This window comes from Heterocephalus glaber, unplaced genomic scaffold, assembly GCF_053883595.1.
Source record: "Heterocephalus glaber isolate CG9 unplaced genomic scaffold, H.glaber_assembly_v1.0 deba00001461, whole genome shotgun sequence".
Lineage (NCBI taxonomy): Eukaryota > Metazoa > Chordata > Mammalia > Rodentia > Bathyergidae > Heterocephalus > Heterocephalus glaber.
The window spans coordinates 40,179,567-40,197,756 of NW_028258308.1; the positions used below are offsets into that span (position 1 = coordinate 40,179,567).

At 41.0% G+C, this 18,190-nt stretch overlaps 1 protein-coding gene across 11 annotated transcripts in view; it reads left to right on the forward strand.

Annotated features, from left to right (window-relative positions):
• Ddhd2 (DDHD domain containing 2) overlaps window positions 1-18,190 on the forward strand; it is a 26,323-nt gene continuing 8,133 nt past the window's right edge. The window contains exons 1-15 of one of the 11 annotated variants that reach the window (XM_004855358.3): window positions 1-244; window positions 1,447-1,674; window positions 2,062-2,252; window positions 3,237-3,326; window positions 3,998-4,118; window positions 5,423-5,512; window positions 8,035-8,170; window positions 11,669-11,877; window positions 12,155-12,222; window positions 13,940-14,062; window positions 15,333-15,428; window positions 16,948-17,067; window positions 17,147-17,302; window positions 17,752-17,854; window positions 17,987-18,154. In XM_004855358.3, coding sequence (XP_004855415.2) covers window positions 1,455-1,674; window positions 2,062-2,252; window positions 3,237-3,326; window positions 3,998-4,118; window positions 5,423-5,512; window positions 8,035-8,170; window positions 11,669-11,877; window positions 12,155-12,222; window positions 13,940-14,062; window positions 15,333-15,428; window positions 16,948-17,067; window positions 17,147-17,302; window positions 17,752-17,854; window positions 17,987-18,154 — 1,891 coding nt within the window. In that variant the 5' untranslated portion in view covers window positions 1-244; window positions 1,447-1,454. The other 10 variants (XM_087217317.1, XM_087217322.1, XM_087217313.1 and 7 more) reach the window with 10 other exon arrangements.

Consider the following 18,190-nt stretch of genomic DNA (forward strand, 5'->3'; position numbering starts at 1 on the left):
CCGAGCCACGCTCCACAGCAGCGGCGTCTCGCGCGATCCCCGCCACCTCTCGCGACACTTCCGCGGGGGTCCTGCGGCCCTTATCGCTCCACAGCGACGGTGCGCTGCGCTCGCGGTCCCCTCGCTGGTCTGACCCGCAGCCCTGCCCGCTGGGCGCGGAGAGCTGGGTCCGCCCCGCCGGGGACGGGGACGTGCCTTGTGCTGTCGGCCCGGCGCGGGAGCGCGCAAGCAGCAGGGCTGCTGGGTGAGTCCGTGTCCGCCTCCGCTCGCCAGCGGGGAGGGCGCGGCCGAGGGAGGAGCGGGTCGGGCCCACGGCGACGGCTCCCAGGGTGCGGAAAGGTGGTGGCTCCCCGGGCAGTGTCCGCTCCCGCTGGCGGGGAGGCCTGGGAGGTGAGAGGGACGGGCTGGGTCCCGTGAAGGAGCGCGGAGAGCGGCGCCATCCGCGGCCGCGACGCTCGCCCCTCTCTGCCGAGGCGCCACAGGAGGTGCGGAGGTCGCGCGTGATCGGTCGCGTCAGCCCACCTGAGAGGTGGCCAGGCGGGGGCCGAGCCGCGGTGTCCTGGGCAGTGGTCTAGCGTGCGCCTCACAGCCTCTAAGCCGGCTTCAGTGGTCAGTCAGAATGATTGGTTCGTAATGCATTAGTGATTTTCTGTATTTTAAGATTCCAGTGGCCAAGTAAATGATGATAAAGGACTGTTTAGACCGTAAAACCTGGATGTCGTTAGGTCGGCATACTGACATGGTTGGGGTCAGTTTTCTGCCTTTGGCACTAGGTTCAAATTTGAAATGGGAATGAAATATTTTGTTGCAATCCGTTTTTTGTTGTAATTGTTTTGAGGTACCATGGCCTGAACCTAGTACCTTTGCACTGCTATATCTCCAGCCCTTTAAAAAAATATTATTTTAAAAATTTTGAAACAGGGTCACCCCTAAGACGTTAAATTGCCCAGGCCTGGCTCTAGTTTGCAGTACTCCTGTCTCAGCCTTCCAGAATGACTAGATTACCAGCATTCATCAGCACATCTGACTTGCAATCAGTTTTGAGGACGTGCTTCTTGTAATTTTGAGTTAAAACTTGTGTGAGTAAACCATCCAGTTTTCCAAGAGAATTGTGAGCTTAGTGCAAAGTGGTTGACCTAAGAAGTGTTTTTTAAAGACACCCTTCCTAAGGTAATTCGTTTTTATTTTAAAATATCTATCTATTTATTTATTTTTGGTACCAGGGATCAAACTCAGGACCTTGTGCTTGCCAGGAAGGCGTGGTGCCACTGAGCTAAATCCCCGGCCCTGTTTTTATTTTAAATTATGTAGCCCCCTTGGATTTTTTGTTGTTGTTGCAGAAATGTTCTCTTCAAATGATCGAGTTTTGTGTGCATGCACATGTGAACAGGTACACTGCTAATAGAAGGAAAATCGTTTTCCTGATAGTTGTATCTTGTCTTTTAGAGAGAGAAATGTCATCAGTGGAAGCACACCAGGAGCAGTTGTCTCAGTCGGATCCATCCCCCTCACCAAACTCATGTAGTTCCTTCGAGCTAATAGATATGGATGCTGGCAGTTTATATGAACCCGTTTCTCCACATTGGTTTTATTGTAAGATAATAGATTCTAAAGAGACCTGGATTCCATTCAACTCTGAGGATTCACAGCAACTGGAAGAGGCATATGGCTCTGGTAGGATGAAAATGAATTGTAACAAAGACTTTCAGCTTTAAAAAAAGACTTTGAGCTCTCTCAAGCTACAGTGTACACACACCCCCACCCCTGATTTTTGTGGTACTAGGAATTGAACTCAGAGCCTTGGTGCTGAGCTACATTTCCAGCCCCCCCCCCCCATAGGGTATTTTAAGTTGCCTAGTCTAGATTTAAACTTGTGATCCTCCTGTTTCATGCTGGAATTATAGGCACGCATAACCCTGCTCTGTTTTGTAATAGCCCCAGTAGTGCTGTTAGAGATACATTTTGGATTTTTCTTGTTAAGCAGTTTTTAAAAAGTAGCTCAGAATCGTATTTTGGGAGATTTATTGTATGATCTGTACTTTTCCTCCTAATTCTTGATAGGAAAGGATTGCAGAGGGAGAGTGGTCCCCACGGATGGGGGCAGGTATGACGTTCACCTGGGGGAAAGGATGCGGTATGCTGTGTACTGGGATGAACTAGCATCTGAAGTGAGACGCTGTACCTGGTTCTACAAAGGAGACAAAGACAATAAATATGTTCCCTACTCAGAGAGCTTCAGCCGAGTTTTAGAGGTATTGCTTTGATCCCCTTTTACTCATCATTTTTATCTTTTTTCTTTTCTCATTTAACAATCTTTTCTTCCTTTTGTGACTTACTTTGTGAAATTTGCAGAAAAGGTTTGATTCCATGTACATCATACTTTATAGTATTTCTTTTTGCAAGTTGGTTTCAGGATAAAGTAATTTCATTTTCACATTTTAAAATATTATGGAAACTGGGCGTAGTGGCACATGCCTGTAATCCTAGCCCTTGAGAGGCTGAGGCATGAGGATCACCATGAGCTTGAGGCAAGCCTGAATTACATAGTGAGGCCCTATCTCAAAAAAACCAACCAAACAAAAAGATTAAATAAAATATTATAGAAACTGTCTTATGCTTTTTTTTTAATTTTTAATTTTTAATTTTTTTGTCTTACGCTTTTTAATTAAAAATTTTCCCTGGTGAAAACCATTACAGTGGTACCTTGGTTCACAAACTTAATTTGTTCCATGATTTTGGAAAAGATGGCCACATTTGTGTTTGTGCAGGAAAGGTGGCCATGGTTGTGTGTATCATCTGATAGAGTTTGCAGATGAAATAAAACTTTTGCCAAATGCTTCTGTCTGCAAACCACGGTGTTAGCACTTAAACCACAGGACTGACCTTTTTGATATTTATTTTCTTTAACATGGAGAACATTAACATTACTGACATATGAAAAGATGAATAGCAGTTATTAGAATTAGGAGTGATATTTTTCTTTGTTCTGTGCTGTTATCTGTCATAATTTTATTTTTTTTATTTTTTATTTTTTGGTACCAGGGATTGAACTTGGGTCCTTGCGCTTACGAGGCAGGGGCCATATCTGTTATAATTTTAAAAGAATTTGAAAATAAATTTGATAAATGAGAATTATATTGTTATTGAAACTCATTAATCTAGTGGTATTCTTGTTATAGGTTCAGTTTAGTGGAAAAGCTATTAGAAAAATCTAATGAAATGTATTTTCTTTTAAGGAAACTTACATGCTTGCTGTAACTCTGGATGAATGGAAAAAGAAACTGGAGTCTCCCAGTAGAGAAATTATTATATTACACAATCCAAAGGTAAAGTGAAGTAACACATTTCTCTGATATTGGGGTTAAGGTTATTGCATTACTAAGGAGAACTTTGGCTTCTTTTCCCTATGGACTTTATGTAAGATAAATTTAGGCAATTTTATGTTCAATTCACCACTATAAAACTTAAAATTTACAGTACTGCCATTATTTACTCCACTCAGCCATACAAAAGAGTTTTCTTAGGAAAAATTATGCCATTGTAGGATTAAGAAATCACCAGTACATTATATGAGCACATCTTTCATGTGTAGGACATTTTTGAAAGACTTGTTAGTCCAGTGTATTTTCAGGGTCTTCATTTCAAGCTTTAAGAATTGCATATCAAAACTATGTACTGAAAGATATCTTTTTATCCTTCAAAATGTATTATATAGAAGCTGGGCATGGGGGCACACATCTGTAATCCTAGCACGCAAAGGGCTGAGGCAGGAAGATTGCCACAAATTCAAGGCCAGCCTAAGCTACATAGTGAAACCCTGTCAAAAAAAAAAAAATTGAGCTGGGGATTTAGCTCAGTGGTGCTGCCACCTGCCTCGAAAGGGCAAGGTACCGAGTTTGATCCTTGGTACCAAAAATAAATAAATAAATAATACATATACATAATATAGAGATGACTGTAACATCGAGTATATTGCTCTGATCTTTTTCTTTTTAAGCTCATGGTGCATTACCAGCCAATTGCAGGGTCTGATGAATGGGGTTCAACGCCCACTGAGCAAGGTCGGCCAAGAACAGTGAAAAGGGGGGTTGAGAATATCTCTGTTGACATCCATTGTGGTAATGTTAATCATTCATTTTTTCTTATCTTTTCTATTAACTTGTTTATTCCTTAAATTGTGACCCTTTTTTGTGTATTTCAGTTACCTCAAGGCTTACAAATTATCTTTAATTGGGCTTATTCTGAATTCAGATTAGCATCACTTTAAGAATTTTAACACATGTAAATATTTAAAGCTGCTAAGTATATAGGGTGGGCATATGGTGGGATGTGTGAAATTTGGTAATACTAATCTGGTAGTTGCTAAGTAGAGGTGAGCTGATTTAGTCCTCATTCTAAGAAGTTGAATCTACCTGCTTGACTAGATATTTATTATGGGTAATACCAACTATTTTTGAAGATTTTCAACTCAGACTATTTTTCAGAAGGAACTTGATTATTCATTGCCATCTAACGGGGGTCACTTGTGATTGGCTTTAAATATTTTTAACTGGATTTTAGAATTCCTTTTATCTTACAAGAGAGATGATTTGTCTCTTGGATAAACTCTTAGATTTACTGTAATTTAAAAAGATGAATTTAAAATTTTAAGCTTTAAAATCATTCCAAACATTTTAGAGACAATTGATTAAAAATGGAATCATAGGGCTGGGGATTTAGCTCAGTGGTTCCAGCGCCTGTCTCGTAAAGCGCAAGGTCCAGAGTATGATCCCCAGTACCAAAAGAAAAAAAAAAAAGGAATCATAGTTAATAATATTCCATCAGATATAGCCTAGACTTGCTAACTGTACTGTGATTATTAAGAGGCTGTCCTGGGGCCGAGGATTTAGCTCTGGTTCCGGCACCTGCCTAGAAAGTGCAAGGTCCTGAGTTAGTGCAAGGTCCTGAGTTCTATCCCCAGTACCCCAAAAAAGAAAAAAAAGAGGCTGTCCTTAGGAAATATACATATTAAGCAGTTTGAAGTTTGAGGTGTATGAAACATGATCATACATGCAACCTGCTCCCAAATAGCCCCCCAAGATAAACATGTGTATGTCCACACACATAAATAATAATGAAATGTGGTTTAAGAAGTTGAATTTCTAAAATGTACTTGGGAGTTTCTGTACTATTTTTTCTAGTTTTCTGTAACTTTGCAGTTATTTCAGAATAAAAAGTGAAAATTTTGTATAGACTTATTTCCAGATAAATTAAAAATGAGGCAAAATGTACTTTTACTGCATAATTAAATATAGGACCATATTGTGTCTTTTAAGTAATCCATTTGTAGTTTAACTTGCTCACATTTATAACCTATTCACTGTAAAGATTGAGTTTAGAATTAATTACATGGAATAATTCTTTTTTCTCATTTTATTTATAGGAGAACCTTTACAGATAGATCACTTGGTCTTTATAGTACATGGGATTGGACCAGCCTGTGATCTCCGCTTCCGAAGCATTGTGCAGTGTGGTAGGTTTGCAGAGCATATAGGTTAGTGTTCAGGGAGTGTGTTAGTCACTGCATTGGGAGTCAAGACAAAGCATCATCTTTAGCTCATCGGCTTAGCTGCATAATCAGATTTGGAGAACTGAAGACATGTGATGAGCAGTGAAGCTTCCTAGCTTAATCTAAAGTGGTAGTAAATTCTTGAGGATAATACTTTATATTCTTAACCAGTAATTCTTTTTTTTTTTTGGACCAGGGATCGAACTCGGGACCTTGCACTTGCGAGGCAGGCGGCGGAACCACTGAGCTAAATCCTTGGCCCATTAACCAGTAATTCTTGAGTGAATGAGCCCCGTAATCCCTATAAAATTGTTTCATAGTATAGTGGTCTTATTTCTAACCTTCAGAAATGTAAAAGGGACCCTGAAGATGATAGAGTGAATAACAGAAAATACAACCATTTTTTGTACATCTTATTGTGATAAGCCTCTTTTTTTATTTTTTGGTACCAGGGATCAAACTCAGAACCTTGCAATTGTGAGGCAGGCACGGTTCCACTGAGCTAAATTCCCGGCCCCAAGCCTCTTGGTATTATTATTGAGGTATTTGAGTTTTTTATTTTTAATTTTTTTTTTGTACTGGGAATCAAACTCGGGTCCTTGCACTTGTGCAGCAGGCGGCAAAGCCACTTAGCTAAATCCCCAGCCCGAGGTATTTGAGTTTGACTCAGGTTCTTGTGCATGCTAGGCAAGTACTCTAGCACTGAGTTACATCCTGAGCCCTTTTTATTTTGAGATGGGATCTCCCTGATTTGCCCAGACTGGCCTCGAACTAACCATTTTGCCTCAGCCTCCTGAGTAGATGGGATTACAATCCCCAGAAGCCTCTTGATAGAATAATTGGAAGATTTAAGTTGTTAGTAAAACTTGACTTTAAAAGGCAACATCTTTAAAATTTGATAGTGTGGAGTCCATAATTGACTAGCTCCAAGGCAGGGTGGCATATGGCAGAGGGGCAACAGTTTGTGGGGGTGGAAGGCAGCAAAAGCAACAAGGGAAGCTTAACAGTATCTTTCTGACCCTTCTATTTTATCCAACCTACTTAGGGTGGGTAGCACTCACATGGTTAATCCTAGTGCCCTTGAGCCTAGCATTGCACCTTGAATCAATTCCAGTGTCACACACTCTGGACCCAGCCACCTCTGAAAAAGCCACCTATGACGGTATGAGGCTTTTAGAGGACATCTAGAACCAAACCATAACATTCCACCCCTGGTCCCCCAAAGACTCATGCACATCTCTTTATGCAAAAGGCATTTAGTTCATCTCTAAGAGTTGCAGAAGTCCAGTTTCAGCATTGCTGAAAAGTCAGAGTCCCAAATCTCTGAGAATTAAGGCAAACTCTTAGCTGTGAGTCCCTGTGCAAATGAAAAAAGTTAAACAACAAAACAAACAAAAACTCAATAGTGTGCAATATCTATTCCAAGTAGGAGTCTTATTTTACTGGGTGTCTTACTTTTCTCGTTGCTGAAATAAAATACCTGACACCCAAAGTTAAAGGAGGAGAGATTTATTTAGTGCACAGTTGTAGAAGTTTCAGTTCATAGTCAGCTGGCTCCAAGGTGGGGTGGCATGGCAGAGGGGCATCACAGAGGAAAAACAGTTCATGGCAGGCAGAAGACAGCAAAGGCAAGCAACTGTCAATAGAAGCTTCTTTCTGCCTCTTTTATAGTCTACCTAGGCTACCTGGCTTAGTTAGGGCCTGTGCCAAACCAATCAGTGGACTGATTTAGTAGTCACCCACCCTTAATCCCAGCGTCACACACTCCAGATCACCTACCTTTGAAATAAGCCCCAGTTCATGAGGCTTTAGGGGGACATCTAGACACAAGCATAACAACATAAGTGGTTCTGAGCATAAACTGGAGTTATATTCTGGAAGATTAAGATAGTGAGATAAGAATTTTGAACAGCAGTGTATATTTTTTAAAAATCTGAAGTATTGGGTAATGGCTATATTTTTTTTGGTACCGGGGATTAAACTCGGGTCTTGCGCTTGCACAGCAGGCGACAAAACCAATGAGCTAAATCCCTGGCCGGTAATGATTAATTATAAAAACCAGGAAGTAGAATAGGAATCTGATTGCAAGATTAATTGACATATAATCATCTAATTTTTAGAAATTGAAACAGCTTGATTGACATAAAAGTTTTTCAGTTGGTTTTTCTTTTGATGAAATGTTTTATATAGGAAGGGACGTTTTGGGGCCGGGGATTTAGCTCAGTGGTTCCACCCACTATCTGCCTCGAAAGCACAAGGTCCCAAGTTCAATCCCCAGTACCAAAAAAAGAAAAGGAGATTTTATCTGAAAAGAATGTCTTTTCCCCTATGTACTGTTAGTTTTTCCTGAATACCACTATTTTTGAGTCAAGTCATTGTGTGTTCTCAGCAAGTGTGGCTAGGCAGTGTATTACCTGATTTGTTACATGCTGATTTTATGTGTTAATTGCTTCATTGTTGATGCATAAGTTAATTTTCTTTTCCAGTGAATGATTTTCGCAGTGTTTCCTTGAACTTGCTACAGACACATTTTAAGAAAGCTCAAGAAAATCAGCAGATGGGAAGGGTAGAGTTTCTTCCCGTCAACTGGCACAGCCCTTTGCATTCGACTGGCGTAGATGTGTGAGTAACACCTTACACTCTCGAGTTGTTAGCTGTGGGTATGTGTTCTGATTTTCAGTGTACTTGGGGACATTTCTGTGATAGCTGATTGTATACTTAAAGTTTCTTAGATACATTATTAAATCCTACTCAGTCCCTAGTAAAAAGCTGTGTGTATCTTCTTTAGTATGCTTTATTATCTTGCTATATTTACTCTTAAAACTTCATCATTAGGGCCAGGGATTTAGCTCAGTGGTTTCGCTGCCTGCTGTGCAAGCGCAAGGACCCGAGTTTGATCCCTGGTACCAAAACAAAAACAAAAAAAGACTAAAGGTAAACGTTGCTTTCTTCTAGTGTATAAGCATTTCCATTTTCAGATGTCAAAACCTAACCATAGCTGGGTGTGGTGGCACATACCAGTAGTCCCAAGCACTGGGGAGGCTGAGACAGGAGGACTGCCACAAGTTTGAGGCCAGCCTGGGCCAGGGATTTAGCTCAGTGGCACCATGACTGCCTCGCAAGTGCAAGGTCCGGAGTTTGATCCCTGGTACTGCAAAAAAAGAAAAAAAAAAAAAAAGCAAAGAAAACAAAACTTTCCCCCCCCAAAACAAACAAAAAGCCCAGCTGTACCCCAAGATGTACAGAATATTTTGTTGCTCCTTTTGTGATCATATTTAAATATTAGTCGAGATTTCAAACAAAGAGAAGAAATCTCCCTAAATTAAATCACCATTCATAATTTGAAGTGTAATTGATACAGGGATTTTTTTTTTTGGTACTGGGGATCGAACTCAGGACCTTGTACTTGCAAGGCAGGCACTGGAACCACTGAGCTAAATCCCTGGCCCCGATACAGGGACTTTTTAAGGTATAAGCCCTGTAGTTTTGTTTATAAATTTTATGGTGATGACAGAGAAGTATACTGAGCATATGTAGCTCTGGGCTCTCCAGAAAGAAGTGTTCGTGGTACATCTGTGGAGTGGAGTGGGGATAGCAGCCTGTTTCTGTGCTGGTCTTAGAAATGGCTCTTCTCATTCTGTCTGGGTTCTTAGTACTCTGTGATCTGAGTATATTCCATGTGCCAGACATTCCACTGTGGTGTTGCTTTATTGGTTAGAAGGTCCACATTCTTAAATCTTTCACCTGACACTAAAAGATTACTAAAGGGGGCTGGGGATTTAGCTCAGTGGTTTCGCCGCCTGCTGCGCAAGCACAAGGACCCGAGTTCGATCTCCAGTACCAAAAAAAAAGATTACTAAAGGTTCATAACTCTCTGAGAACTTTTTTTTTTTGGTGCTGGATATTGAACTCAGGACCTTGTGGTTGCAAGGCAGGCGGTGGAACCACTGAACTAAATCCCTGGCCCTTGAGAAAACTTTTGACAGGATTTGATTTAGACTATGTTAACATGGTCTTCCTTGGGCCGGGGATTTAGCTCAGTGGTAGAGCACTTGTCCAGCACAGGCAAGGCCCTGGCCCAGAGTGTGATCCACAGCACTGTACAAAGAGCCCCTCAATGCTGATAACTCTAGGAAAAGCCTCTTTTTTTTTTTTTTCTTTCTAGTACTGGGGATTAGTCTCAGGTGCTACAGACTGAGCTACATCCTTATTCCTTTTAAAATTTTTATCTTGAGACAAAATCTTGCTAAGTCACTAAGTTGCTTAGGCTGGGCTCAAACTTGCAGTCCTTCTGCCTCAGCCTCCTGGAGTGCTGAGATTATAGGTGTGGACCTGAATTTGCTTGGTCTTTTTTAAAATAAAATAAATTTTATTATAGCATATATATTTATATTCATAAATATGATAAATCTTCATGTACTGCTTATGGAGCTTCAACAAGTCTCAGTGTATGGTTGGTTCTCTGTTTTTTTGTTTTTGTTTTTTTTTTGGTACTGGGAATCGAACTCGGGACCTTGCGCTTGCGAGGCAGGTGGCGGAACCACTGAGCTAAATCCCTGGGCTTGTTTGTATCTTCTTACTCTTCTCTTTTCCACCATATTATTTTTGTTTGGTTGGTTGGTTTTTGGTACCGGGGATCGAACTCAGGACCTTGTGCTCAAGAGGTAGGGGGCAGAACCACTGAGCTAAATCCCTGGCCCTCCACCATATTATTTTTGAATCAAATCTTAGACATCCTGTTAAAAATTCATCAGTGCCAGATGTGGTGGTGCGTGCCTATAATTCCAGCACTGGGGAGGCTGAGGCAGTAGAATTGCCACAAGTTCAAGGGTAGCCTGGGCTATATAGTGAGTTCAAAGCCAGCCTAGACTACATAGCAAAACTCTGTCTTAAAGAAAAAAACAACAACAAGAAAAGCTCATCAGTAAATGTTTCAGTCTGTATATATTAAAGGATTTAAAAAATATATATATTTGCCAGGCATGGTGTTACACACCTGAGGCAGGAGGATTGCAAGTCTGAGCCCAGCCTGGACAATTTAGTAACTTAGTGTGACCCTGTCTCAAAAAAGCCTAGGTATGTAGTTCAGTGTGATGGTCTTGGGCTCAATCTCCAGGACCACCAAAAAAAAGTGCTGAGCGTGATGGTACACACCTGTAATCCCAGCACTCCCAGCACTAGGGAAGCTGAGGCAGGAGGATCACTGTGAGTTAGAGGCTAGCCTGGGCTACGTAGTAAGTTCAAGGCCAACCTGAACTACATAGCAGGACCATTTCTAAAAAAAAATTATATATATACTTATATGATTTTATTATAATTATATATTATTGCAGTTATACACACATACATGTATAATATACAATTAAAATATATATAATGTTATATAGGTAATATTATATATATGGCCATAACACAGTTACCACAACTAAAAATATTAATACCATCAAATACGCAGTGTTCAGATTTCCATTTGTCTAATATGATTTTTTTGGGTGCTGGAGATTGAACCTACTGTAGCTTTGGGTGTGCCAGGCAAGCACACCACCACTGAGTTACACCCCAGCCCAAATATTTTATATACATGTGTGTGCACACGTTTAAAAGTGAAGTGCAAGTAAAGGCCATACATTACAGTTAGATGGCAAGTTTCTCAGTCTCTCAATTAACTCTCAACCTGTTTTTGTTATTTTGTTTTTGTGATCCTGGGGATTGAATCCATTACCTTTGCACTGAGTACGTCCTCAGCCCTTTCTGGTTTTTAAATTTTGAGCAGTCTTGCTAAGCCACTAATTGCTTAGGCCTGGATCCAACTTGCAGCCCTTCTGCCTCAGCCTCTCAAGTGCTGGGATTATAGGTGTGCCGCCCCTTCTGGCTCTATTATTTTCTTATAATTTGTGTATTAAAGTGGGTTTTCTTGTAGGGTTGTTGATACTCTTGAGTTTTGCTGATAACTTCTCTTTAGCTTCATTAAGCACATTTTTCCATCCTCTGTTTTTCTCATAAATTGATAGTAGTCTCTTAAAATTTTGACTTTGTGCTTGAAAAGTAAGCTGGATAATCACTCAGGGATGGTTGTGGGATGTATTTGGGTTTCTCGATGTACATTTTCTCTTTTTGCAGAGATCTGCAGCGGATAACCCTGCCCAGCATTAACCGCCTCCGGCACTTCACCAATGACACCATCCTAGATGTCTTCTTCTACAACAGCCCCACCTACTGCCAGACTATCGTGGACACAGTAGCTTCAGAGATGAACCGAATCTACACGCTCTTTCTGCAGAGGAACCCTGATTTCAAAGGGGGTGTATCCATTGCTGGTCATAGTTTAGGTAACAGATGAATTCTCTGTAACCAGAGAGGATGGTTGCGTTGTAAGGATGCTTGTGTTTGAAGCCAGTGTCTTGGCAATGTCAGATTCGGAGGCCTAGCAGTTTCCATGATGGAAGGGGAAGGGGGTGGGGTGTGGAAGGGTGGTGAGCTGGGGAGATACTCTGCTTCCTAGATTTGCTTACATGTATCATTGGGTGATGACTTTTTTGTATAAAAGAGAGCAATTTAGTGCTAATACTTAGAAACTGTCCCTTTTTTCTTCTATTTTACTTATAGGTTCGCTTATATTGTTTGATATCCTAACAAATCAGAAAGATTCTTTGGGGGATATTGACAGTGAAAAGGTAATTTAGATGTTCAGATAGGTGCTCTGGTAGTGTTCCATAGTAAAGATTTTTAGATTTTTTAGACATTTTTGTTTTTATCTGACTTTGGTCTAATATAATGATGTTAAATCTGTGTTCAATGGGTTAGTAATTATGTCATTCTTGATAGAACCATCTACAGATAACTGTCATATTTAAAAATAACTAGGTATCTTTATTTCCCTTTATAAATACGAACTACTGCCAGGCGTGTGGTGGCACATGCCTATAATCCCAGCACTTGGGAGGCTGAGGCAGGAGTATCGCCAGGAGTTTGAGGCCAGCCTGGGCTGCATAGTGAGTTCAAGGCCAGCCTGAACTACATAGCGAGACCCTGTCTCAAGATAAAAAACAAGAAAATCTGCACTACTGATCTATTAATAGAATTGTAGAATCATTGAGCTAATTGGAGTTTGCCTATAACCCAGTGAAGAATGAATTAGATATAAATTGATACTATTTACTGAAATTCTATTTGCAAGTAAAAGGAGGACTTGATGTTTAAACATATTTTAGTGGGCTGGGGATTTAGCTCAGTGGTTCCGCCACCTGCCTTGCAAGCGCAAGGACCCAAGTTTGATCCCCGGTACCAAAAAAACAAAACAAAACCCATTTATTTTAGTAAAACAAAGTTCTGTCAACATGCATCACAGATAGTATTGATTGCTGCTTGACATTTGCTGCCTCAGCTTTTCTTTTCCTGTAAGAGACTTGTCCACTCTATGGGCCCATGGGTTCTTCAGAGGAGGTTTGTCTTAGACTGTTTTGTTTCTTAGGCTCTGTTTCCCTAACAAGAGCTCAGTAAATACTTCATAATGGTGATGGAGAATATTTTGACAATCCCTCAATCACTCATTGATTTAAGTCCTTTTTTTTTTTTTGTACCAGGGATCGAACTCAGGACCTTGCACTTGCAAGGCAGGCACCGGAACCACTGAGCTAAATCCCCGGCCCACTCATTGATTTAAAAATACACTTAGCTGGTGTGGTGGTGCACCCTTATAGTCCCAGCACTTGGGAGGCTGAGGCAGGAGGATCACCATGAGTTCGAGGCCAGCCCGGACTACATAGTGAATTCAAGGCCAGCCTGAACTACATAGTGAGTTCAAGGCCAGCCTGGGCTATATAGTCAGTTCAAGGCTAGCCTGAAGTACATAGTGAGACCTTGTTTCAAAAAACAAAAAAAGATGGGCTGGGATTTAGCTCAGTGGTTTCTCTGCCTGCTGTGCAAGCACAAGGACCCGAGTTCGATTCCTGGTACAAAAAAAACAAAAACAAAAAAAAAGCCAGGGATTTAGCTCAGTGGCGCTGTACCTGCCTCGAAAATGCAAGGTCCTGAATTTGATCCCCGATACCCAAAAGAAAAAGAAATACCCACCAAAAAAAAGTATATATAATATATATACATATACATTTTGTTTTTTTTTTGGTACCGGGGATTGAACTCGGGTCCTTGCCCTTGTGTGACAGGCAGCGAAACCACTGAGCTAAATCCCCGGCCCCACGTATACATATTTTTAACTGAAATTACAAAAACTTGAAATCAGTTTTCATTTATGTTTTGCATAAGTTACAATTTATTTAAAGTTAAGATACTCTACTGTGTGAATTTTATATAAGATATTTCAAATCAAAATAGTACTAGTAAAGGAAACTAAATGAATTTTTGAGATCATGCTTTATGATTTCATTTTAGGATTCGCCAAATATTGTTATGGATCACGGAGACACGGCAAACCTGGAGGAAGATTTGAAGAAACTTCAGCTCTCTGAGTTCTTTAATATCTTTGAGAAGGAGAAAGTAGATAAGGAAGCTCTGGTAAAAATAGTCTTTTAAAACTTTATGCCAAACCATGTTCATTATTTTTATTTTCATCGTGTTTACGAAGAGCTTGCCCTTTAGAAGCTTTTTAGTTGCAAAAGTACATTGTTTGTGTGTTGTTTTTTTTTGGTACTGGGGATTGAACTTGGGACCTTGCGCTTGCAAGGCAGGTGCTGGAACAAAAGTACATTCTTATCATTAATAATGTTTGTTGGCATCAGTGTTGTGTGTGTACTTTTTATTATATAAAGTGATCTTGCTTTGTGGGAGTTTAAAGTTCAAATGAGCTAACCTGTGTGGTGTCACAGGCCTGTAACCTCGGCACTCTGGGAGGCTGAGGCAAGAAGATCGTAATTTCAAGACTAGTCTGGGCAACTTGGCGATTTAGTGAGACCCTAGTATTTGTAGTGTAGTGTTAAATAATCCCACAAAGAAATTAGACTTGTGATAACTAATAAGGAAAAATACACAATGGTCTAAGGATGCATCAACCGTGTCTTGAGAGGCTGAAGGAACCCTTTTCTAGTAAAGCGATCGGCATTAAATTGAGGTCTCTTGTTGGTCAGTTGTGTATGACTTCACCTGCTGTGTCCTCACACTGTATGGCTCAGTCTCACCCTTCTCAGAAGTGTGACATCTAAGTGAGCATGGAAATCAGGATGCTTTTTCTGTAATCAAGCCATTAAGTACCCAGCTTCTCCAGGGTGTGTTTTGTTTTGTTTGAGACAGGGTCTGTATGTAATCCAGGCTGGCCTTGAACTCCAGTGATCCTCCTGTCTCAGCCTCCCAAGTGCTGGGATTACAGGTGTGCCCCCACACCCAGCAGTTTTGGTTTGTTTGTTTGTTTATTTATTTATTTATTTATGGTACGAGGGATCAAACTCAGGACCTTGCTGCTTGTGAGGCAGGTGTGGTGCCACTGAGCTAAATCCCTGGCCCAGTTTTGTTTTATTTTTAACAGTAACACAGTGTTACCTGTAGTACTATGACGCTGATACTCTAGATTCTTCTTTTTTTTTTTTGGCACCGGGGATTGAACTCGGGTCCTTGTGCTTTCGAGGTAAGTGGTAGAACCACTGAGCTAAATCCCCAGCCCATACTGTAGGTTTTTCTTTAGGTTGTTTCATAAATAAAACAACCTTTTCTTCTCCAGGTTGTACCACTGGGGAGCCACAAGAGAGTAGTTACTGTCTTTTCTCAGGGAACAGGACATTCAGTTGATTTTATTTTCCCTAGAAATAAAAGATCTTTGGTTTTTTATGCCTAGGCTTTATGCACAGACAGAGATCTTCAGGAAATGGGAATTCCTTTAGGACCAAGAAAGAAGATAATAAACTATTTCAAGAGCAGAAGAAATTTGCTGGTATGTACCTAACATAGCTTGTTGGACTAAGCAGTTTTTTAACATCCATGGCATACTTCATGAGATGTTACTCTGGAGAGCTAAGCAGTCTGTTTTTTTGAGATGGGGTCTTGCTATGTTGGTTAGGCTGGCCTCAAACTCCTAGGTGTAAGCAGTCTTTCTGCCTCAGCCTCCCAAGTAGCTGGCACTACAGGTGTGTGTGTCACCACATGCAGCTACCTAAATTGTTTTTGGGAATTAGTCTTTGACTCTTTTAGACATTAAATACATTTTCTTTCTTTTTTTCTTTTTTTTTTAGGTTTTTTGAGACAGAGTCTCACTAATTCAGGCTGGTCTTGAACTCACTATATGGCCTAGGCTGGCCTCCAGTTCACAGTGATCCTTCTGCCTCAGCCTCCCAAGTGTTGGGATTATAGGCATGCGCCACCATGCCTGGTTCCACAAGATTCTTACTCATTGTTTTTCATTTTTCTTTTTTTCTTTTTTTGGTACTAAGGATCAAACCCAGGGCCTTAGGACTGAACTACATCCCCAGCCCTTCACATCATACACTGCACACGTCACCTTGTTAAAGTGTACATTTCAGTGATTTTCGTTGTATTCACAGAGTTTCATAACCACTACCACTGTCTGACTCCAGAACATTTCCAATACCTCCAGGAGAAATCTCATGCTCATTTGCATCTCTGCCCTCAGCCCTTGTGGATTTGGTTATTTCAGACATTTCCATGTCAGTGGGATCCTGTGATAGAAGATTTTTTGTGACTGACAGCTTTTATTTGGCATAATGTTCTCAAGGGTTATCAGTGTTGTAACAGTACACCTACATGTAGTTTTTCTAGTCACCAAATTCCATATCTTCGTAGTTAATTCTTTTCCAACTTTTTAGCAGATAGATTAGTTCTTTCCTTTTTTTTTTTTTTCGGTATTGGGAATCCAACTCTGGGCCTTGCACTTGTCAGGCAAGTGCTGGGATTAGTTCTGTTCTAAGGCTGAATTGTGTTGTGTTCTGTGCCCAGAGACCCTTACTTGTTCTGGTTACAGAGCACACCCCTTCACAGAGCTCCCGAGTGGCACTGGGCATTTCTTTTGCACCGCTCTGCCCTTGTTTTTTCTCATGTTGGGTGCCTAAAATTTCCACTGCTGCCCAAATGGCCATGTACAGCTTTCATCGTCTTAGGCACATAAGGAATGCCAATTCATAATTTAAGGCAGTAATTATTTTCACCAGCTTTATCTTGCTTTATGAGGGGCTCTTTCTAAAATTCCGTATCATTTTAAAACTTTCCCAAGCATTTTTTTTTTTGGGACAGGGTCTCACTGTGTAGTTTAGGCCAGCCTAATACTCATTGTGTAGCCTAGGCTGGCTTCAAACTCCTGCCTCAGCCTCTGGAGTGCTGGGAATACAGGTGTGTGCCATCATATGTGGCCCAAGCATCCTTTCAAACCAGTAGAGACTTGTAATCCTTTGGCTATTTTTACTACGTAATAGCTCACTTAAGTCTTTTTTATTCTTCAGGGTATTACTCAACCAAGCACGCAGTCAGCTCTGGGGATGAACCTCCCCAGAGAATCTGAGCCCCACAGCAGCACAGATGCCACTAGAAAGGACAAGTATTTAGATGTCAGCATCGGGCAGGTGACCATACTAACACCCTTGCCATGGAACAGATGTGCCTTTTGTTATTAGTGAGAGATGTTTGTGTTTCCTCTTCCAGGTCTCTGTAAAGTACCCCCGGCTCATCTACAAGCCTGAAATATTCTTTGCTTTTGGGTCTCCCATTGGAATGTTCCTTACTGTCCGAGGGCTAAAGAGAATTGATCCGAATTACAAATTTCCAACGTGCAAAGGTTTCTTCAATATTTATCATCCTGTAAGCATTGTCCAACTGGTATGGTTTTTCCTGAATATTAGGGCTTATTGGTAAAGATTTACTTTTTTCTATACCATTCTCTAGTAGTGAGAGGACTTACTGTTAGGATAGTGTTGATCTGAAACTGATGGGGCAGAACACCTATGTCTTCTTTTGAATGGATTTATAATTATTCCCTTTTTTTTTCAATACCAGAGATTGAACTCAGGACCTTGTGCTTGCAAGGCAAGCACGGTGCCACTGAGCTAAATCCCAGCCCCATTTTATAATTATTCTTGCCTAGGACACATAGTTCCTTAGACTGTTTCTTTTTTTTTTTTTTGGTACCGGGGATTGAACTCAGGTTCTTGCGCTTGCGCAGCAGGCAGCGAAACCACTGAGCTAAATCCCCGACCCCCTTAGACTGCTTCTTTAGCGGGCTAAATAGAGCTATTGTTTTTCCTATGTAGTTTGATCCTGTGGCCTATAGGATTGAACCAATGGTGGCTCCAGGAGTGGAATTTGAGCCAATGCTGATCCCACATCATAAAGGCAGGAAGCGGATGCACTTAGGCAAGTCTATAAAACTTGGTAATTTCAGACCTTTGGCCAGTACAAACTAAACAGACCTTATTACTTCTGTTCTCCTCTGTTGGACCCTACAAACATTGTAAGCCACACGTTCTGTGTTTGTGTGTGTTGCAGAACTAAGAGAGGGCTTGACCAGGATGAGCATGGACCTGAAAAACAACTTGCTAGGTTCGCTGCGGATGGCCTGGAAGTCTTTCACCAGAGCTCCATACCCTGCCTTACAAGCAGAGACAGCAGAAGAGGCCGAAGCAGAGCCTGAGTCAAGTTTGGAGCAGGCTAGTGGTCAGTGACACTGTGCACACTGAGTCCCGCATCAGG